The 22,322-nt window shown below is 52.8% G+C and overlaps 2 protein-coding genes and 1 pseudogene across 12 annotated transcripts in view; 1 reads left to right on the plus strand and 2 right to left on the minus strand.

Moving 5' to 3' along the window:
* Positions 1–6,813, plus strand: part of FOXP3 (forkhead box P3) — an 18,377-nt gene extending 11,564 nt beyond the window's left edge. For 5 of the 11 annotated variants that reach the window (XM_060407206.1, XM_060407207.1, XM_042241535.1 and 2 more), the window contains 9 exons: positions 395–499; positions 589–727; positions 1,109–1,370; positions 2,229–2,316; positions 2,493–2,573; positions 3,349–3,499; positions 4,173–4,249; positions 5,444–5,545; positions 5,745–6,813. In XM_060407206.1, the coding sequence (XP_060263189.1) occupies positions 395–499; positions 589–727; positions 1,109–1,370; positions 2,229–2,316; positions 2,493–2,573; positions 3,349–3,499; positions 4,173–4,249; positions 5,444–5,545; positions 5,745–5,894 (1,155 nt within the window). In that variant the 3' untranslated portion in view covers positions 5,895–6,813. The remainder of the gene's footprint in view (positions 1–394; positions 500–588; positions 728–1,108; positions 1,371–2,228; positions 2,317–2,492; positions 2,574–3,348; positions 3,500–4,172; positions 4,250–5,443; positions 5,546–5,744) is intronic. The other 6 variants (XM_060407209.1, XM_042241532.1, NM_001144947.1 and 3 more) reach the window with 5 other exon arrangements.
* Positions 6,720–21,547, minus strand: CCDC22 (coiled-coil domain containing 22). Its single transcript, XM_004022084.6, has 17 exons — positions 21,395–21,547; positions 20,117–20,294; positions 14,296–14,428; positions 13,433–13,536; positions 13,218–13,284; positions 12,941–13,119; positions 10,742–10,936; positions 10,171–10,233; positions 9,958–10,077; positions 9,135–9,254; positions 8,925–9,041; positions 8,718–8,819; positions 8,303–8,410; positions 7,953–8,048; positions 7,677–7,736; positions 7,522–7,596; positions 6,720–7,094 (listed from the first exon to the last, which is right to left on the minus strand). The coding sequence occupies exons 1-17, from the start codon at positions 21,442–21,444 to the stop codon at positions 6,981–6,983; spliced, it is 1,881 nt and encodes a 626-aa protein (XP_004022133.1). The 5' UTR covers positions 21,445–21,547; the 3' UTR covers positions 6,720–6,980.
* On the minus strand, positions 15,856–20,109 carry LOC114111211 (small ribosomal subunit protein uS2-like; annotated as a pseudogene).
* Positions 21,548–22,322: the final 775 nt, after the last annotated feature.

The raw sequence follows: 22,322 nt of genomic DNA on the forward strand, positions 1-22,322 counted from the left end.
GGCAAGTCTGTGACTTATGCAGATGTCACAGGGCCAAGAAAGTCCCCACATAGCAGGTCTCAGAGATTCGAGGCTCTCGCCGACCTCCCAACCCATATCTCAGGAGAGGAGACCCCATCATCATCCCACAGGCATAGCTGTGTGTGTCTCCACCCCCATGTAACAAAGGGCTGGGGGCCCACGGAGGTAAGGTGACAGGATGGAAGCCAGCTCCGAAACTTGCTAGCTGGCTTGACCTTGAAATAGTCACCCAATCTCCCTGAGCTTCAGTTTCCACATATGTAAAATGGGGATGGTCACAGTACCTAGTAGGCAGGGTTGCAGTGAGGAGTATAGGGATTAGACGTGTAGAACGAGCATAAGGATAGCATGTCACCCACCTGCCTTCCCCCAGATGCCCACAGTACCCCTTGTCATGGTGGCACCCTCTGGAGCTCGGCTGGGTCCCTCGCCCCATTTGCAGGCGCTCCTCCAGGACAGGCCACACTTCGTGCACCAGGTACCAGCTCAGCATGGGTAGGGAGGGTGGAGCAGGCGGGAGAACTGGGGAGGGGACCAGGCTGAACCACAGCCCTCATGTGCCCCCAGCTCTCAACGGTGGATGCCCATGCCCGGACCCCTGTGCTGCAGGTGCGCCCACTGGACAGCCCAGCTATGATCAGCCTCCCGCCACCCACTGCTGCTACAGGGCTCTTCTCTCTCAAGGCCCGGCCCGGCCTGCCACCTGGTAACACTGTACCCCGCAGCTCCACAGAACCCCAGAGCCCCCAATCCTTGAACTAAAGCAGTGTGGGCTGCTGAATCACGGCCCTCGGGGGGCCAGAGGGGTCAGGTCTTATCATCTTGGAAACTCCAACCTCTCAAAAATGTCAGAATCTTAAAGACGCAGAATGTCAAAATCCCAGAACCACAGATCTTTTGCAAAGTTAGTCGAAATGTCAGCACAGTCTTTGAGCTGCTCTACAGAAGCTTTGGAGGTTAGGGACCACAGAGCCCCCGGGAGTCTGGGCCTGCTAAACTCAGAGGGGGTCGGAAGCTCAAAACGAGAGGCCCGGTCGGGGCCAAGCTTCAGAGCCTGGCACCCAGAGGTGCCCTGTCCCCCCTGCAGGAATCAACGTGGCCAGCCTGGAGTGGGTGTCCAGGGAGCCAGCACTGCTCTGCACCTTCCCAAGCCCTGGCATGCCTAGGAAAGACAGGTCAGTGTGCAGGGCTGGGAAGGCTCCCTGCCCTGCCACCCCCGCCCCTGACACTCTTTGTCCCCCCAGCACCCTTTTGACTGTGCCCCAGGGCTCCTACTCACTGCTGGCAAATGGTGTCTGCAAGTGGCCCGGATGTGAGAAGGTCTTCAAGGAGCCAGAAGACTTCCTCAAGTGAGTGAGCCAGGCCCACTAGGCCCATTCTGGTCCAGGGGTAGGGGGCAGTTTGTGGGAGAAGGTCTGGGGGTGCTGGTTTCAGCTCAGGCCTTATCCTGATAGGGAGTAAGATAAAAGAGGCAAAAGCTGAGACTGTGGGTTCACAGCCTGACTCCATCACTCACGGGCTCTGATCTTGGGCAAATTACTTAGTTTCTCTGAGCCTATTTCCTCATCTGTATAATGGGGCATCACAATAGACGTGTGTGCTATGATTGCCTCCATTTTACAGACAAAGAAATTGAGGCCAGCGATGTTAAGTGTCTTGATCAAGATCACCCAGCTTCTGAGCAATAGCCAGGCTCCAGAATCCACACTCCTAACTGCTTTGCCCTGCTACCCTGTCATGCCAACACACCAGCCTGATTTTATTGATCCCCGAAGTCCCAGATCCTCACAGTGGCTGTTGCTGCCTCCTCTCAGCCCCATCACACACACATACACATTCTGTTTCTGTCTCACACCCACCCCCTTCTCCAACCATACCCAACTATCAGTGGCAACTCAGTGCATCCTGTCTTCATGACCAGGCCTTTGCACAGGCTGTCCTCTCCATCTGGAATGCCTTTCCCACTCTCACTTACCTGGCCCGCTCTCAGCTCACTCCCCATCCATCGTCATCTCCGGCACCCTGGCCATAGATGCCAAGTGGCATGCGTTGAAGGAATGACAGGGAGACTGAGGTCAACAGAGGGGAGGGAGGCTGAGACTCTGAAGAGACCTTCCTCCCAGAGTCTGAGCCCTTTCCCCTCAGAATGTTGAGCCAGAAGGCTGGGCCCACCATGGTCACCCGCGTGGACTCTTCCCCCTACCCAGGCACTGCCAGGCAGACCATCTCCTGGATGAGAAGGGCAGGGCGCAGTGTCTGCTCCAGAGGGAGGTGGTGCAATCTCTGGAGCAACAGGTGATGTGGGGGCGTGGTAAATGGTCAGTCCACCCCATGCCAGGAGCCAAGCTCACCCAGGAAGGGGCCTGGCCTGAAGGAAGGGGGCAGGGCACTCCCAGGGAAGACCACAGCCCGGGCAAACAAGTGGAGGAGAAAGAGCGGGTCGAGGCCTCACTCTGTGCCTGTCCTCACAGCTGGTGCTGGAGAAGGAGAAGCTGGGTGCTATGCAGGCCCATCTGGCTGGGAAGATGGCCCAAACCAAGGCTCCATCTGCGGTGAGCCACCCCAGACCCACAGGTGGCATGGACGGCTGGGCAGTGGGAGAGGCTCCTGCAGGGGGCAGGGGACCTATCCTTGCACCCAGGTCCTGGGATCTCTGGGCCCCTGTCCTCAGCTCCAAACATACCCAGACCTGGGAATCTGTTGCTTTCTGCTTACAAATTCTCTGATCTTAAGATCCCTAGGCATCATGATCTTGAGTTAGCAAAGCAACAGCAAATCACCCAACACTGAACACAGACCATGTGCTGCTGGCAGAACCACCTATATAACTCACAGGGCCTGGTGCAAAATGAAATCGCAGGGCTCGGATTTCAAAATAATGATTGCAGAACATTAAACAAAGTGCCAGGCCCTGGGCACCTGCAGCGATCATACAGAAGCCAGCCCTCGGTGTTAGGCATTGTTTCTGAGCACTTTGGTGATGTTACCTTATTTAATTCCTCATGATGCCTGTGTGAGGTTAGGTATTGCTATCATCCCCACTTCACAGATGAGGAAAACTGAGGCCAGGGAGGCTTGGGTGACTTCCCCAAGGTCCCAGTTGGGTGGCAGAAGAGCCCAATTCAACCCTAGCTTGTGGCCCCATCACTGGTGCTCTACACCCATTTGTCCACCTCCACTCTAATAAATATGGTTTGTGCTGCTTCGTCGGATTCTACATCAGAGTGGAATTGAGGACACTCTTGCTTTTGTTAATAAAAACACTTATTTAAAACTAAAGTGGAAAGTTTAAGCCTCTGGGTCACCAGCCCCTCCCTCTTCTCCCAGGCATCATCTGACAAGGGTTCCTGCTGTATCGTAGCCACTGGCACCCCAGGCACCACCGTCCCGGCCTGGCCAGGACCCCAGGAGGCCCCTGATGGCCTGTTTGCCGTGCGGAGGCACCTCTGGGGCAGCCATGGAAACAGCACATTCCCAGGTAAGGGTGGTGCGTGTCCTACACTGTGCCCCCGACCCCTCATCTCCCTAACTGGTACAAGGTAGGGGACCACTCTTCCCTACCACTGCCACCCAGCCTTTAGGAAATGGCAACTGCTTGCAAAAGCTTCCTTTCTGGAATTCCATGGCCTCTAAGCCCCCATTGTGGTCTCAGATGTCTAGCCCTGTCTTCCCTGGAGGTTGGGACTCACTCACTCTGAGCTTCAGCTTCTCACTGCATTTGGTCATCAGGAGGGAGAGAGCTAGCTTAGTAATTCCCAGGGACTCTGTCTCCCCACCGCCAAGAAAAAGCAGGGTGACTTGCCGAGCTCACCTTGCCCTGCCATCCACAAGGTCTGGGCTATGGGTTTAACAGGGATCAGGACCTTTGAGTGCCCTCCTGGCCCCGCCACTTAACCAGTTACATCCCTTTGGTGTGGAAGTTACTACTTTTAAACCTTGGGAAGAATAAGCCCTATAGTGGTGGGAGCAGTGTAAAGAGGAAATGGTATCATTTACGTAGAGTGCTTAGCCAACAGTGGTTGTGATCCTGGAAAGCGGTGTACACTGTGGGATTTCAGGCATGCAGACTCCACAGCTGGTGGAGAGCATAGGGTGGGAGAGGGAGTGAGGAGTTCCCAGATGGCACCTGATCCCTCCCCACCTCTTGACAGAGTTCTTCCACAACATGGACTACTTCAAGTTCCACAACATGCGGCCCCCTTTCACCTATGCCACCCTCATCCGCTGGGTAAGCGGGGTGCCAGGCGGAGGAGAAGGAAGAGAGGGCTGGGGTGGAGGACCTTCCCCTCACCGAACACCCCCAGGGGGGCTCCTGTGTGAATAAACCCATGCCTTAGATGTGATCCCCCATCTACACCCCAAACCCACACCTCAACTGCTATCCAAGCCATGGCAAGCCAAGAGCCGGCCTTAAATCCACTCCTTTCCTAACGACCACCTCAACCCCATGCCTAACTGCCCCCTGGGCCCCCAAACTAATCTGATCTCTGCCCCTTCTCCTATGCCCACCTCAGGTTCACCCTAACTCCTTCCTCAGCCCTGACGTACCCCAGTCTGTCAAGACATCCCCCCGCTAGACCCCATCCCTAACCCCTTCCTTGTAATACCTGACCCTTCACCTCACCCCATCCCAACCCCTTCATCTTAATCTCCCTAATGCCTTCCCCAAGGCTTCACCAGATCCCACCTGGACCTTCATCCCAGGCCCACACCTAACTCTACACAACGCCACTCGTTCACCTGCCTCACCCCATCCAAACCCGGAGGCTCACTGCAGCCATGATCACTGACCCCTGATGCAATTCCATTCCTAAATCCAAGCGGATCAAATTCCCAGACCCTCAGCCTCACTCCCCCAATCCCATCCCTAAATGACCACACACAGTCAAGACCTAACTACAATCCAGACACACAAAATAACGAGGCCCATCTCTGCCTCCTGACCTAATGCTACACGTCATCCCACCCCTCACCTTGACTCACCCCAGCTCATCCCCAGCCTGACCCTTAACCAGTCACTTCTCTGACCTCTAACTCTGCCGGGCCCTTTACTCCTTCCAAACCCCTACCTGTACCCCACCCCTGGCCCTTATACTTCCTAATCCCTGAAATCTCATCCCACCCCCATCCCGAGAGCTCCACCGGGCAACTCCACCCCAGAAATTTAAATTCACTCCAGCCCTGACCCTGAACCTGACGCCACTCCAACCCCAGCCCTGATCCTTCACCTAACCCCATCCCAGCCCCACCCCCACCCCACTTCTAACCCTGTCTCTGACCCGTCTCCCCTCACCATCTCCCTCCCTTCCCCTGTCCCCACAATTCCACTCAGGTCAGAGGCCAGCCCAAGGTGGGCCAGTGCCCCTGTCAGGCTGCATTTGGGGCAGCAGCTCCCCTCACCCACACACCCCCTAACCTCCAGGCCATCCTGGAGGCTCCTGAGAAGCAGCGGACACTCAACGAGATCTACCACTGGTTTACACGCATGTTTGCCTTCTTCAGAAACCACCCGGCCACCTGGAAGGTGAGTTCCTCTGGATGGGGCAGTGGCTGGGAGGGCCTCAAATGCCACCACAGGTGGGCCTGGGAGGGGGCTTGGAGGCGTGCTGTAAAAGGGCAGGAGGTCAGTTTGGGGTGGGCACTGCTGGCATCAGTGCATGACTGCCTGATCCCCCCACGCCCCTGGCCCTGGCCCGGCTGGCTGGCTGGTCCTCCTTGCACAGAATGCCATCCGCCACAACCTGAGCCTGCACAAGTGCTTTGTACGCGTGGAGAGCGAGAAGGGGGCTGTGTGGACCGTGGATGAGTTTGAGTTCCGCAAGAAGAGGAGCCAGAGGCCCAGCAGGTGTTCCAACCCCACACCTGGCCCCTGATCTCAGAGCCAAGAAGAGAAAGGAGGACAGGGGAGGGGATCGAAGTGGCTGGGGGCAGGGGTGACCAGCCCTGGACATGCCCACAGGGACCAAGAAGTAAGGTGTGCACTGTCCTGCCAGTCAGGGACCCCACTCCCCAGCTGACCACCCTCTTGGATCACATGCTCTGCACCAAGGATGCTCAGAGGGACCCCAGGCCCAGCCCTGCACCCACTCCCCAGCCCCCTGTGACGGGCTCCTCAGCCAAACTGAGACTTCACAACCAGTCACACACACAGCCTGCCTCAGTCACTCACAGTTGACCTTGGAACTGGAAAAGGACACATAAGAGTCACAATCCTGTCCCCTGGACTCGATACAAACCCCCAAAACATGAAGAGCCTGCCTCAGTACACTCACACCACCTCAAGTTTGCAGTCACACAGTCACACCCACACACAGTCAACCCACGTCCCCCAAAGCACATACCCACAGCTGGCTTCCAGGCCCACAGGTGCAGTGTCACATGAGGCAGGCCCCGACAACAGCACAGAAGCAGCCTCAGGACCTTCAGGAAGTCAGGCTCCAGAAAGCCACCCAGACGCATGCACGCAGGTCACACACGGTAACGCATGGCTCCCGACAAACATGCTTGGTCACACAGACTCTGAACTCACCAGCACATCTCATGTGCACATGCACACCCACACAGCACCCTGAGGGGCCTCCGGAGTCCCAGGCAGATGCCCAGGGCTACACACACCAACTCACCAAATGTATCCAGTGTCTCACCTGCCACCCACCCCTCCCCCACCCTGAGCCCTGCACCCTGTTCCATGCCTCAGCTTTGACTGCAGACAGAGCCCCTCATTTATTTGAGATCCAAGACCCCAACCCCCGCCCCATGCCCTCCACAATAAACTGAAGCCAAGCTCCCACACTCTGGATGATTGCCCCAGATAAGGGTCGGGGTGAGGTGGGCGAGGGTCTGGGGCCAAGGCTGCAGCAGGAGGAACTGGATGGTAATCAGAGGGCATAGCGAGGGCCAGTGCCACCAGCACTCCATATCCCTGCCTGAGGCCGGGGGCAGACCTCTGGTGGGGCTGCTCAGGCCTCGCGGACCCGGCCCAAGAGCCCAGCGTTCTCCTGGCGAAGGGCTCGGTAGTCCTCGCGGATCTTGTCCAAGTTGCTGAGGGTCTTCTTGCCCATCTCCGTCTCAATCTAAGGCAATGTGAACCGCAGCCCTTCAGCACGCAGGGCCCCCTTCCCAGTTCCTGCTTGCCGCCAACACCCCACTGCAGCCACTCAGGGCCCCACTGTGCTCCTCCCACCCCCTGCCCCAATAACAGCCTACTCTGTTCCACCACCGGGCCTTAGCAGATGTCACCCATCCACCTGAAGCATCCTTGGCTGTGTGGCAGGATCACCCAGCCCATACTTAAGCTGAAGCCTCTGCCGATGGCCCTGGAGGCAGGTATGAGGACCCTCAGGACGGAAGGTGGGGGTCAGAGCAGGCCACTGGGTGGTTCCAGGTCACACAACCAGTTACTAACAGGCAGGGCTAAGACCCAAGCCATTGGCTAGGTCTGGTCCCACAGCCTCTGTCCCCTGGCCTGCCTTGCTGAGCCCTCCCATCCCCTGGCCTTACCTGCTCCTCCAGGTCTCGAACCTCCCGCATGATCGTGCCTGTGTCCTCGATGGTCTGGATAAGCTGGCTGCAGTTCTGGGGATAGCAGGAGTGGAAGGCTTATACCCAAATTTGTCTCCTCCCCAGCCAGCCCCCAGGCACACTTTTCCCCTCACCTCGTGCAAGGCAGCTAGATACTTGTAGGCCTTCCGAACAGCATCGTCCTTTTTGGCATCCTGATGAAACAGGAGATCTTGAAGGTGTCAGTGGGCTGTTCCTGCCCCGCTCCCACCCCACCCCCACCTTCTCCCCACAAGGCCACCCCTTCCCACTCCTCTGACTTCACCTTCCATGGGGCAAAGCCAGGCGCAAACGTCAGTGTAACTACAAGACTCACACCTGGCCCAAGCCCACCCACCCCACCCCTGCACCCAGCCCAGCCTGCCCCAAACCTTGAACACAAGTTCATCAGTCACTGCAAATGTCCGGTCCAGCTTCCCAGACAGAGAGTTGATTTCCTTCTGAAGCTCCTTTGTGTCAGACAAGATCTGGCAGAGACCAGGGTACCCGTGAGCCCATGTCTGGGACAGGCAGCCAGCCAGCTGAGGCCATATTCATGCTGTCACATCTAGACAGGCTCAGGGGTGGCTGGAATGGACTATGTGGGGCTGTGCTGTGCCAAGTATGGCCAGATAGCTCTGCCTTCCATAGGGTGTGAGGTCCCTGTGTCACCCTCAACACACATCCTGCCCTTGGGCATGTCTGCCTGCGTGACCCACCTTCCACAGCCACAGTGGTGTACCTTAGTGATCTCTTCCTTCTGCTTCCGGATGTTGCCCACAATCTCCAGGATGCGCTGGGTATAGGCCAACCGGGACACATCTTTGGGCAGGGTCTCAAGCTCTGACACCTACACAGAGACAGCGGGTGTTCCTCTTGGACCCACACCTCCCCCACTCCGAGCCACCCAAGGCCCCCACACAGGTCTTTGGTTGTTGGTTGGTCAGTTGCTTCAGTCATGTCTGACTCTGCGACCCCATGGACTGTAACCCGCCAGGCTCTCTGTCCATGGGGAGTCTCCAGGCAAGAATACTAGAGTGGGTTGCCATTTCCTCCTCCAGGGAATCTTCCCAGATCAGGGATCAAACCCATGTCTCCTGCATTGGCGGGTGGATTCTTTACTGTCTGAGCCATCAGGGAAGCTCCACAGGTCTTACCAGCTGCTTGTAGACCTCCTCCTTCCGGCGGGCTTCTTCGGCAGCTGCCCGAACACTCTGGTGCAGCTCCTGGATCTCTGCCAGCCGTCGAGAAGATTCCAGCTGCCAGGGTCCCACAGAGAGAGGGTAGTGAGGCAGAGCACAGGACTAGCCTCCTAGGGAGGGACTGAACCTGCCCCACCCGTGGTCTGGGACCCCACCACCTACCTCTCTGCAGTCCTGGAGCTTTCGGAGGTGGCGGTATTCAGCGAGGAGCGGGACCCGGTGCTTCTCCCACTGACCCGCCAAGTGGATGACCCGCTGGGCACTGCTCTCTACCACAAGCTAGAGGGTGATGGTGGGAGGGGGGCTGCAGATAACAGAGGCTGGGCCCGCTCAACTCCAACCCTCCCAGCCCAGCCTCAGCACCAGCCCCACCTGCAGCTTGGCGAGGTTGGCAGCCCCATCGGGCAGCAGCTCCACTGCCTGGCTCTTCAGACGCAGGGCTTGCTCACGCTCCACGATGCTGAGCTCACTCTGCCGACACTCGGTCTCCACCTGGCACCCCAGAAACCCTTACTCCCAGTCAGTGGGGGAGCCCAGGAGTGGGCCTGGAAAGCCCTGGCCCAACCCCCACAGATGATAATACATCCCTCTAACCCTTATGGCTTCCCAGGTGGCGCTTGTGGTAAAGAACCCGCCTGCTAATGCAGGAGATGCAAGAGATGGGGGTTCGATCCCTCGGTCAGGAAGATCCTCTGGAGGAAGGCATGGCAACCCACTCCAGTATTCCTGCCTGGAAAATCCCATGGACAGAGGAGCTATGGTTCATGGGGTTACGAAGATTCAGATACAACTGAAGTGACTTAGCATGCCCCTATAGGCCCCTCAGACCCCTCCCAATAGCAACAGAGACATACAAGCAGAGACAGGCACCCACAGAAGACCCCTCTGACTCCTTGACCTCAACACTGACTCCCCTGGAAGCCCCGAGGAGGCCCACAGGCCCCTCCAGTGCCCATGGACAGTCACACCCCTCCCGACTCTCACAGACAGCAAGGCACCTCTAACCCCTACAGGTTCCGCACCCCGCTCCCACTCCCCCCGATTCTCCTGAACCCTCAAGAGTCCCACAGGTCCCCAATGGCTTCCATGAACCTTTCTGACATCTGCAGACCTCTACAGAGTACCCTCAGCCCCCACAAGTCCCTCTAAGCCCCCTAGGCCCGACCTCAGTGGGCAGCCCCTCCCCCACCCTCACCTGCACAAGGTTGATTCCCAGCGTCTTCATGTTAGCTTCAACCTCTTCAATGTTGTGGTTCACCCCCTCCAGCTGCTCCCGAAGAGACTCCAGCTCCTGCTCCTGGGCTGCCCATGTGTCCTGGTAGACACAGGCCAGGCGGGGTGGGGGTGTCAGGCCCAGTAGACAGCCAAGGGCCCAGGATACCGCCCCACCCACCATTGCTCTGCTCACCTGTTCAGGCCGCTGGGAGGTGGCCGGCACATCTGACACCTGGGCTGCCTGGGCCTCAGGCTCCTGGGGAGGGAGGAAGGAGCATCTTCGCTGTGGGAAGGCCCGGTCCCTTACAGCCAACCTCAACCTCCTGTCGGTGCCCTCCCAGCAGTACTCATGTACAGTGCACTGATGGCTGTCGGAATACGTGTGAGGATCAAGGCACTCTCTGTGACCCTAGACTGGAGTGTTTGCTTATAAAAAATCTCCCTGACCCTGACACAGCTCCTGCCCACCTGCCCATGAGAGGGGTGAGGGCCCCTCCGGGTGACCATCCAAGAAGAGATGTCCAGAATAAACTCTCCAGAGAAAGCTGAGCTTTACACAAAGAGCAGTCCTACACATTTACACAGCTCCCACCCCTGGACCCTTTCTCCACAGAAGTTCCCAAGAAGCCAGGGACTCCTCTGGGTACCCACCCCAGTGGGGAGCAGGCAGGTCTGGTGGGAACAGGGGCCTCTTGTGTGGAGAGAGTGTGGTGTGTATACCTACAGCAACCCTGGTGCCATCAGCATGCCCTAGCCCCACCTACCAGATGGAAGGTAAACTTCTTGGAATGTGTGAAGCGGGAGCCTTTGGGAGCACCAGGCCTGGTCCCAGCACCCGAGGCCTGCAGCAGTTCTCCCAGGTCTCGGGCTTGTTGGGGGGGCCCTGGCCGGCCCCAGGTCTGGCGCAGATGCTCAGCCAGGTGCTTCTGTAGCCGCTGCCGCTGAGCCCGTGTGTCCTCCTGGAAACAGTGGAAGGGGGTGGAGGTCTGCTGGGTACCCGAGGCCATGCCTCCACCAGGGAGCTGCCTGACAAAGGGCCACCCCCAAGTCGCACCCACCCTCCAGCCTCTCCAACAAGAGGACCCGGCCCCACTGTCTGGGCCCACCAGCCTGGGAGCTCCCTGAGGACAGCCCCATTTCTCTCCACCCACTCGGCTCTCCACGCTGGAGGAGGCTATGGGAAGGGAGAGAAGCCTGCAGCCCCCAAATTAGAGACCAACACTGAAAGGACATGTGGGGACAGAGTGGAGACTGAGTCAGATGAGCTGGGAAAAGAAGGGGGCGGAGGCAGAGTGGAGCAGAGATATGAGAACAGAGGCAGTTTTGAGACAACTGGAGAAATCTGATTATGAACTCAGTGTTGGATAGTATTAAGAGGTCACTGTTCATTTTCTTAACTGTGAAGATGGCCTGCTGGTTGCATTAAAAAGTGAATGTCCTGGGGCTTCTCTGGTGGCTCAGTGGTAAAGAATCCGCCTGCCAATGCAGGAAACACAGGTTTGGTCCCTGATCTGGGACAATCCCACGTGCTATGGAGCAACTAAGCCTGTGAGCCACAACTGCTGAAGCCTGTGTTCTAGAGCCTGTGAGCCACAACTGCTGAAGCCCACATGCCTAGAGCCTATTCTCTGCAATAAGAGAAGGCACCTCAATTAGAAGCTTGCGTACTACAACTATAAGTAGCCCTTGCTTGCCACAACTAGAGAAAAGCCCACGCAACAACAAAGACCCAGCATAGCCAAAAATAAACAAATTTAAAAAATTTATTTTTAAAAAGTGAATGCCCTTTTGAATTACAAGATGTCTACCTAAGTATTCAGAGTTAAAATGACATGATATGTCCCCCCATCCTGAACGCCCCTCCCACCTCCCTCCCCACCCCATCCCTCTGGGTTGTCCCAGAGCACCAGCTGGGACACATGTACACCCGTGGCTGACTCAAGTCAATGTATGGCAAAAAACACTAAAATATTGTAAAGTAATTAGCCTCCAATTAAAATAAATTAATTTTTTAAATGACATGATATCTTGGATTTGCTTTAAAATAATACACACAAAAAATAAAGAAGAGATGAGGAAAGATTGGAAAAATGCTTGGATTTTTTTCTCTTTTTTTGGCTGCACCACACAGCTTGCAGGATCTTAATTCCCTGACCAGGGATTGAACCCGAGCCTGGCAGTGAAAGCACGGAGTCCTAACCACTAGGCTGCCAGGGAAGTCCTGCAAAATGCTTTAATTGAAGGTGGATGACAGGGCCATAGGGCTCATGAAACTACTCTCTCTAGTTCTGTGTTTGAAGTGCCTGTAAGTTTTAAAATGAGAGAAAAAGATAAAGACAAAACAAATGGCAGTGGGGGAGGCAGAAGGGGACAGTTATAGAGGTAGACAAAGTGGGGAGGGGATGGAGACAGACACTGAGGTGGACAGAGGGGACATGGGGACAGATATAGAGGTAGACAGAGGTGGGGAGACAGTACAGAAATGAGACAGTGGTGGGGAGAGAGGGGGGCAGCAAAACCACAGAACGAGAAAGTCAGTGGTGGGAAGAGATGGTCAGAGATCTGGAGGCTGTAACTGGTGATGACGACAGAGAGAAAGAGGAAGCGAATTGGGGGCAGGAGGGAGGTAACAGAAGCAGGGAGAAAGGGAGGAGATCCTGATGGCTCTGGCTGCCCGTGCACAACCTTCGGTGGAACATCACCCTCGGAGGAGAGCAGCATTACCACTCATGTCTCAGGGCAGGACACCGAAGCTCCAAGGGGCCATGCTGACTTGTGTGAAGACTGACTCTCTGGCTCCAGCGTTCTTTCAGGCAGGGAACCAGGTAGTTGCACACAGAGAGGAAACAATGGAAGAAAGGGACAAAGTGGGGAAAGGAGAGGGGCAGAGGACTAAAGGGAAATGAAATGGGAGCTGCGGGGAGGAGTGGTCTCATCAGTGGGGGCCAAGCACCAAGCAGTACCTGGGCGGGGAGGCGGGATGTCCGGTGGCCCCAGGCCTCGTCCCCAGCACGGTCCCGGCCTGTGTGCTGGCAAAGCTGGATGGCATGGTGTTCGAGGAGCGAGGCCGCCCTGGCAGCCAGCTGGGGCACCTGGGTGGGAACTGGTGGCAGCAGGGGACCTGCCTGGAACTCCCGGGACTCTAGAGGAGCAACAGAGTCAGCCAGCCCTCCAGCCTCACCACACGGGCAGGCCACCTCTGCCCCTCCCTTCAGCCCCTCTCCATAGCCTCCTGCTCACCTCCTCTGGAGCTCAACTCAGGCATGACCAGCCTGCTGGCATGGAAAGGCTTCTGGTGGGCTGAGCCCTGGTGGGAGAGCAGAATCAGAGAGCCTCTAGGGTGAATTGTGTTTCGGTTGCAGGGGGCAGAGGGAAGGGGCCAACTGAGCAAACAACTGGGGACATGGCAGGCAAGGCAGTGACAAGCAATATTAACATGAGTTGAGGGGTCCCACCTGGAGGTACTGTAGTTTAGGAGTGCGAAGGAGGGGTGGGACCCAGGGCAGGGCCAGGTGGTCCCGGATTCGGCTCCCGATGGCCCGGAGGATAGCAGATTCACCTAGGGGAGAGAGGAGGGGATGTCAATCAGGTGACAATGCCACAACTCCAAAAATGCATATACCCTGGGAGAGTAGCCTGACCCCCTTGCAGAGATACATATCTATGTAGCTATCATTTTCACAATCATTCAAGGAACACTTATTAAGCGCCTACTCTGTACCAGTCCCCATTCTATACCCTTAGGCTACCTCAGTGAACAAACTGATAAATATCCTCCTGCCCTCCCAGGGCAGCAGGCTGATAGAGGCATGACCGAGGTCATAGGTACAATGTAGAAAACTGGCAGGTGGTTGTCAGGAAAGGAGGCTAAGGACCAGGGAGAGGAAGATATCGTTTGGAACAAGGCAATCCAGGGAAAGCCTCCCTGAGGTGACACATGAACAAGAAACTCCAAGGGGTAAGGGAGTGAACCATGAGGTTACCTGGGACAGTAAGCCAGCAGATGCAAAGGCCCTAAGGCTGGAGTGGCCTGATGTGTCTGATGAGCATCACTGAGGCCAGTGTGGTTAGAGTGGGGACAGGCAAGGCAGGAGGTAAGGCCACAGGACCCTTCCAGCACCAACTCCCCACCTGGGTCAGCCCAAGCCCCAGTTCCCTCCCCCTGACCTGTATCCCCCTCCCCACCCTAGTCCTCCCGCTTAGCTCTCCCTAAGACACATACTCCACCCCCACCAGTCAAACTTTTCACCCCTTCCTCTTCTCTCAAGCCCCACAACACTCTCTCCCTCACTTCCACCACACCCCAGGCACCCCATACCAGCAGACTGGTCTGCATCCTCAGAGGCATCAGTGGGCAGACGCTCAGCCAAGAACAGAAGCAGGTCTCGGAGGTCAGGCTCACTGGGGTAGAGGAAGTTCTGATAGCCAAGCTCCAAGGGGTAGCCCAGGTCCTGGGGGTTGGAAAGGGTGACACCTGTGAGTCTGGCAGGCAGGATCATCCTGACCTGAGAGCCGAGGGCAGAGACTGCAAAAGCTACTGTGCTCTCACCAGCCACCACCCCCTGAACTTTCTCTTGGCTCCCCATGGCCTCCAGAACTTTAAAGTTAAAGCTCTGGCCTTGCTAAGTATGATCAAAATCCAGAGGCCATAAAAGAGAAGATGAGTGTTTCTGAATACACAAAAAAAAATTTAAAGAAAAAATATAATGAGCAAAGTCAAAAGCATAATAACAAGATGGGAAAAATAGTATTTGGAGTTGATTTTTTTTTTAATTTAAGATGTTGCAACTGGCTGTCACATATCCAGCCTCTTGTCTGCATTCTTTTTTAAAACATTTATTTATGTTTAATTGAAGGATAACTGCTTTACCATATTATGTTGGTTTCTCCCATACATCAACGTATCAAAGGCAAAGAGTGAATCTACCTAGTATATAACATACATGCTAAGTTGCTTCAGTCGTATCTGACTCTTTGTGACCCTATGGACTGTAGCCCACCAGGCTACTCTGTCCATGAGATTCTCCAGGCAAGAATACTGGGTGAGTTACCATTTCTTTCTCCAGGGGATCTTCCCATCCCAGAGATCAAACCTCCGACTCTTGTCTTCTGCACTGGCTTTACCACTGGTGCTAGGTTCTTTACCACTAGTGCCACTTGGGAAGCCCACCTAGTATATAAAGAGTGCCTAAAACCACACAAGCCGAAAGACCAGTAGTGCAACAGCAAAGGAGGCAAAAGATAGGAACAGATAGACAATTTCCAGAAAAAGAATGAAAAATGGTCCTTAAACATATGCAAACATGTCCAACCTCACTTACAAGGGAGACTTGAATTGAAAGCACACTGAGCCCCAATGTATCACTGATCTGGGACAAACTGACATTATGTTCTCCTGTAGTTCCACTTGGGTAGAGAGAGACTATCACTGGCACAGAGGTACTGCCCCAGTTCTGAATCTCGTCATGAACAAACAATCAGATCAGATTGTGTGCATTCCATCAAACGACCAGCCTCCTCGCTTCAAAGACATGGGTCACCGCAAAAAGAAATAACGAAAAACTAAGAAGGACTGCTGCTGGATACAGAAGATTAGAGATATAACGGTGAAATAAAATGTATGATCCTTGATTGGATTCTGTAATTGGAAAAAACCAGCTGTAAAGGATATCTTTGTAACTACTGAGGAAATCTGACCATGTACTAAATATTAGATACTATTATTCTATCAATATTCAATTTCATGGGTGTGATCATGGTACTACGGTTATACTGGTGATTGTCCTTTTATCAATACTTAGGAGAGGTGCACTGAAAGTTTTAGGTATGAAGTATCACAATGTCTGCTGCTTTCAAATGGTTTAGAAAAGAAATGTGTGTGTGTGTGTACCCAGATAGAAAAGAATGAAGTAAAATGTTAACAGTATAGAAAGTAGGAGAAAGATGTTATGTTTCTATTTTCATTTTTCCTTAAATTCAAAAGGTTTTCAAAGTGCAAAACTAGCAGGAAAACTATATGGAGATACTATTCCTCACCTATTGAACAGGCATCACTCTGACACTACACTTACTCAGTGCAAGACGCTGTGGGGAAACAGATACTCTCTCGTACACTCCTGTCAGGAATACAGAAATGAAACAATCCCAATGAAGGTGATTTGGCAAAATTTAACAAAATGACACATGTATTTACTTTCACCTAGCAATCCTACCTGTAGGAGTTTACCATGAAGATATGCCTCCAACAACTGATGAATATAGATGTGCAAGATTATTCATTATAGCATTATTTGCAAAATATTGGAAACTCCCTAAATGTTCAAGCATAGGAGAGTAGTTGAATAAACTACAGTGCATACATATAATGAACTACTCTGCCACTGCAAAAAGGAAAAAATGAGGAAGGGCTCTATTGTCTGATATGAAATGATTTCCAGCATATGCTGCAAGAGGGGAGAAAGGATAAGAATTTAGGTATATGTTCTCTTTTATGTAAGAAAGGGGGGAAATAATATATATTTATATTTGCTTATATCTTCATTTTTTCTGAAAAACTGGAAAGATACACAAGAAACTAATCAAAGTAATCCCCCTCTCAGCAGCCAGGTAAGGGTAACCAGGTGAGTGGTTTGGAGTGCACATGAGACTTCTCAAGGTATCACGTCACTTCTGTCACACCTTGGAGATTTCTTTTACTCTTTCAGTAATTAACCATCTTTCACCTAGTTAACAATTCTTGTTCTTTTTTAAGAAACTGTTTATTTTCTCTCAACTGAATTTCCATTTTAAGAGTTTGTAGAAGAACACCTTAAGACTCCTCAGTAGTTGTCCCTCCCCGTTCAGCGGGCTGGGCAGTGAGAGCTGCAGACAAGTCTCCAGTGGCAGGCTGCTGAATAAGCACAGAAGGCACATGGGAACCTTCAGACCAGTCCTCCACCTCAGGCTGAGCTGCAGCTGGAGTGGTCCATTCACCCTGAAATTCCTCCTTGGTCACAGCTTCTCAGTTGCCACCTGCTCTTCCTTTTCAATCTCTTCAAGATTTCTGTAGAAGTAGAGATCAGGCTACACCTCTCATGGGTATTCACGTGAGATCGTGCCACACAGGCACAGAGCATCCACCACATCTGACCCACTGAGTGAGCTCCCCTGTTGCTGCATGGGATAGCACTGTCCACATCCTGCCGAGAAGAGTCTGTGTTGCATCGAGCAACAGTAGGCAGGTTAACGTAAGAGGCTTCTGTGAGAGGCTTGTGGTCAGTAACTGGGATCAGTAACCACCAGGAGTCTTGGCTCCTAGAAGGCTGCCTGGATCTGATTAGTAAAGTTTCCAGGAGTGAAGTGGCCAGCAACAGGAGTGGCTCCAGGGGCAGCAGCAAACTTTAGCCCAGCTCACTGGCCAGTATTCCTGGAGAATGTGACACTGACATCAGCTGGGTTTTCAATGGCAACAACGGCATGAGCTGCCAACAGAAGCTTCTCCTAGGTTCTCTTCAGATTTATGATGTAGATGTCATCACTTTTCCTTCTGTAGATATACTGTTCCATCTGGAAGTCAAGGTTGGTGCCACCTAAGTGGGTTCCTGCTGCAAGGAATTCAAGGACCTCCTCCTTCATCTGTAGGGTATCAAGGGCTCCGGACACTGTGAAAGTTCCCCTTTAAGTTACGATGGGAACCCAGAGCAATGCCATATGGACCCGTGTCTAGGTAGTGTCAAAAGGCAACAGTTCTTCATATTAAATTTTCCCTATTCAAATTACTGCTAGGGTTTCTGTGTCTGGACTGGACTCTGATAAAAAGTGACCTCCATAAAACAGTAAATAATTGTTTTAAAACAGACTATGGGCTTTGGAGTCAAAAAGGTTGCAGCTGAAATCTAGCCTGTGCTACTTGACTCGCTATAAAGCTTTGAACTCGTTACTTAACCACCCAGTTCAGTTTCTAGCTGTAAAATGGGGCTGACAGTACTGTTTCTATGTGGATGCTTTAAGGGGTTAAAAAAAAAAAAAGGCTTTCCTGATGGCTCAGATGGTAAATAATCTACCTGCAATGTGGGAGACCTGGGTTTGATCCCTGGATTAGGATCCCCTGGAGGAGGAAATGACAACTCACTCCAGTGAGTTGTCTCCAGCCTGGAGAATCCCCTGGACAGAGGAGCCTGGCAGCCTATAGCCCATGGGGTCAAACACGACTGAGTGACTAACACTTTCATTTTCACTTAAGTGGTAAAAAGGCCCATCAAGATTCTGGTCTGGAGCTGCATGGATTCTGAAAGCAGACTTTCTGGATTCAAATCTAAGCTTTGCTTCTTACCAACTGTGACCACAGGCAAATCACTTAACCTCTCTGAGCTTTACCATCCTCACCTGAGTAAAAGGATACCAACAGTGCCTACTTCAGAAAGCTGTCTCAAGAATTCAATGGCTTAATGCCAAGTTGCCACAACAGCCAGCACAGAGCAACACTCAGAAAACATCACGATTATATATAACATCATTATTATACAGACATATGTGTATTTGGTCACAATATAGGACATATTTATTTCAGAGGGTCACAGACAAAAAGTGTGAAAACCACTGTCTTTTAAGCTACTTTACTTTGGGTTTTTCCCGACACCTGCAATCAAAGAGTTGTGACTGATACAGAAACTCATTCCAGGAGTGGGGTGTGTGAAATGACAGACACCAAAATATGGAGGTGGCTGAGTTGCAGAAAGCGGTGTCAGCAGTAGGGCACATGACAAGGCAGACACCAGAAGGTGGCAGTGCTAAGCCAAGGTGGGCTACAGAAGCAGCACCCAGCTGAGTTAAGAAACTTTCTCTACTTGCTTTTGCATCCCCTGAAGAAGGAAATGGCAACCCACCCCAGTATTCTTGCCCAGAAAATCCCATGGACAGAGGAGCCTGGCGGGCTACAGTCCATGGCGTCACAAAGAGTCAGTCACAAAGAGTCGGACACATGGCAGGCTTTCTAGCTGCTCAAGCCAAAGCAAGACTTTGGGGCCAGACAATTATGTGAACTTCTCCATCATTGAAAAAGCCACTCTCTCTTCCCCACACTAACGGTAGTGTGCAGAAAAGTAGATCACCATCAAATCCAGTGGGAAACAACACTGAGAGAAGCGGGTAACAGAAAACTGGGGGAAGCCTAAGCCCCAGCCCCTCCTCAACATGTCCCACTGTGCCCCCATCTAGACAAACAGGGGACCCACGTTCCCCCTTATAAAGTGCCATTCTCAAGAAGACAGCCCCAGGCCAGAGGACAGACTGCTTGTCTCGAAGGCCACCAAAAGCCCCAGACAGAAGAACCCAAGAACAACTAAGAGCTAGGTGAACCTGAGAGCCGAAGGCTGGGTAGAGGCCTATTTCTAACAGACAGAAACTGCACAAGCAAGGCACAAATTCAAGAAACCTGACCACCCTGTCCCTTGGGGCTAAGTGGAACGTTTCACTGTAGTTAACACTATTGGCCCTCTACCACCAAATACTGGGTATGTTGGGTATGCTGACATTCACTACATAGCCACAGGCTGTTGGAATGCAAGAAGCCAGATCAAGCCTATCTGGCTAACAGGGCAGAGAGAAGTTTTAGTGCAGACACTGTTTAAATTAACCAGCATATCTTCCTTTGGATAACCCTCCCTCCCCCAACTCCATGTGATTCTGAAAGAGTAGCTAATTACAGTGCCCTATAGGGATGACCATGGGATCCAGGCTGGGCCAATCAGAGAAAAGGTGGTTAATTTCAGCCTGAGCATTTAATCAAACAGGGCTGTTTCAGAACTGGTAAATGGATATTATAGGGTTTAGAAAAGTACTTGGTGCTAAGCTCAAAATATGGAAGCCAGGAGTCACCCAGGTGCAAACTGGATCAACTCATTTGATGATCCTAACAACCCTACTTTTATCATCCCAATTTCACAGAGAAGAAAACTGAGGGCTACAGGGTTTAGGGTCACACACATCAAGTGCTGTAGCCAGGGTCTCAATTACTTAGGCAGTTTGACCACAGAGCCAGCAGCCTTAACCACTAAGTCACAAGGGGAGGTAGCAGAGAGGAAAGTCAAGAGTTTCAAAGGAGTCTGGCGACTGTAAAGGAGGAAGGAAGAGGCTGTGTATATCAGGAGGAAGGCACTCACCATGCAGGCCTGAGCCAGGCTCATGGCCAAACGGAAACGGGCAGACATGGCAAGAGGCAGCAGGGGGCTGAGGCCAGAGCCCACAGCGGGGTTGATCACACGCAGGCAGCGGACCACAGCTTCTACCACCAGCTCAGTGGTGAAGGCTCGCAGGGTCTGCACATCTGGAGGAACTGCCCTGAAGAAGAAGGGGGCAGGCTCAATGAGGGGGATGGGAGCAGTCAGGAAACAGGGATGAGGCACAGCCATGCAGTCTCCTGGAAGCCCTAATACTGGGATGGGGTGGTGAGGATGGACCACAGTTCAGAAAAGTCCTCAGTGCTGCTGGCTGACTTCCATTTGTAAAACTAAAAATGGTGGTGGTAGTGGGAGGTAGTCCTCAGGTCCTAAGACCTCAGTGTAGAATGGTGGATGGAAGAGATCCAAATTCAAAAAATCTCAAATTTCCCTATGCCTAAAAGTCCCAAATGCCTGGGGTCTGGGAAGGCCTAAGAGATGGAATGGTCTCCAGGTTTCTGCATCCCCAGATATCATGTTCCCTGCATGTCAGGGGCTTCTAGATATTGAACTGCTAGGGTTTTGAGACCCGACGTCAGGAAGCTGGGATTTTCAGGAGTTCCAAATGTCAGAGTCCCTGGATATCAAGAACACCTAGTCTCAAGCAATCTGGAAGTCAAGCTCCCTACATGTTGTCATCCTGGGTTTTTAGGACCCTCAAATGCAGGAGTCCCAGTGTGTCAGGGTCACCAGGCATTAAGAACACCAGATTTTAAAGTCCTGGAATTTTAAAAGACTTAGGTGTTGGGAAAAGAGGTTTGAAGGTTCCCAAGTATCCAGTCCCAGAGGGCTTTGGAGTCCCTGAGTGCCAGGACCCCAGGGTTTTAAGTTCCTTGGTTCTCAGGATACAGCTGTTTTAGAATTTCCAGATATCAGGGTTCCAGGGTACTGATGTTAAGATCCACAGATTTCAGGAGCCCAGGCCTTGAGATTGCAAGGTTTTAAGGTCTCGAGGTGCCTAGGTCCTGGAGTTTGGGGTTTACCAAGTGTAGGGGTCAAAGGTTTGGGAGTGTGTGTGTGTGTGTGTGTGTGTGTGTGTGTATGTGTATGTATGTATGTGTGTGTGTGTGTGTGTGTATGGAGGAGGGAGGGTCTTAGGGTCCTGGAGGTTGGATCCCTAGATGTTAAGGTCTGGGGTTTTAAGGTTCCCGGGTGACTGGATCCGGAGTTTTGGAGTCCCGGATGTGGGCATTCCGAGGTAGGCGGGGGCTGTGTCCTTACGTGCCGGCCTGGCGCAGGGAATGGATGAGGATTCGGTCCGCCTCCTCCATGGTGGAGCCGTTTTGGAGTCCGAGGTTGGGTCCAGGGCCGGGTCCGAGGAAGAGAGGCGCAGCTGAGGAAAGCCCGCTCCCCGCTCGCGGTCCAAGGAGTGTCACGGGCTCCGCGAGGAGAGTCGGGAAGTGTAGTCCCGAGAGCGCGTTTGACGCAAGCCGGATGCCTGTCGTACTGGTGTGAATGAGCGCGTGCACGCTTGAGCGCGCAATGACTTCTGGGAGTTGTAGGTTCCGTTTTGTTTTGTTTTGCCTACAGCCCAGTGCGTTTTTCCAAGTGCGCAAGGGATTGTACTGAGCACGCGAGAGAGGGAGAGGCTTCTTGACCCATTCCTTTTAAGGCATTCAACTTCTAGATTGTAAAAGTGTACAAGTTAATTAGGCAGGGGCTTTCGCACAAAGCAACCAGGTTTGAGTCTCAGTTCCGCAGCCTGCTAAATGTGCAACAGTGGGCAGGTTACATAGCTTCCTTTGTCTTAGTTTCCTCATCTGTAAAATGGGACTATTAATAGTACCTGTTTCCTAGGATTAAAGCAGAATTAATTCATGCAAAGCAGCTGTTAAACTGTGTGTGATACATAATACAGTAAGAAAGCACCATGTAAGCTACAGTCGCTAGTATTCATGCATTCAATAACTGCTTTATTTTAATGCCTGGAGAATCCCAGGGACGGAGGAGCCTGTTGGGTGCGGTCTATGGGGTCGCACAGAGTCGGATACGACTTACGCGACTTGGCAGCAGCAATGTTATACATATGTGTACACTCCAGAGAATAATTACCTAGTAAACATTCATATAACCACCAGTCATTGAAAAGACCACCCTGTCTTCACTGATCAGTAGTGCCACGTTTGTCATTAAATCATGTGGGAAATTA

The sequence above is a fragment of the Ovis aries genome, chromosome X, assembly GCF_016772045.2.
Source record: "Ovis aries strain OAR_USU_Benz2616 breed Rambouillet chromosome X, ARS-UI_Ramb_v3.0, whole genome shotgun sequence".
Taxonomy (NCBI): domain Eukaryota; kingdom Metazoa; phylum Chordata; class Mammalia; order Artiodactyla; family Bovidae; genus Ovis; species Ovis aries.

Excerpts from the sequence above, each read along its gene's own strand:
- CCDC22 (XM_004022084.6), bottom strand. The coding sequence starts at position 21,444 with ATGGAGGAGGCGGACCGAATCCTCATCCATTCCCTGCGCCAGGCCGGC. Across the intron at positions 13,285-13,432 it reads CTAAACTACAGTACCTCCAG|GGCTCAGCCCACCAGAAGCC; the intron begins GTGGGACCCCTC and ends CTCTCCCACCAG. Across the intron at positions 10,078-10,170 it reads CCTCCCAGCGGCCTGAACAG|GACACATGGGCAGCCCAGGA; the intron begins GTGAGCAGAGCA and ends TGTGTCTACCAG.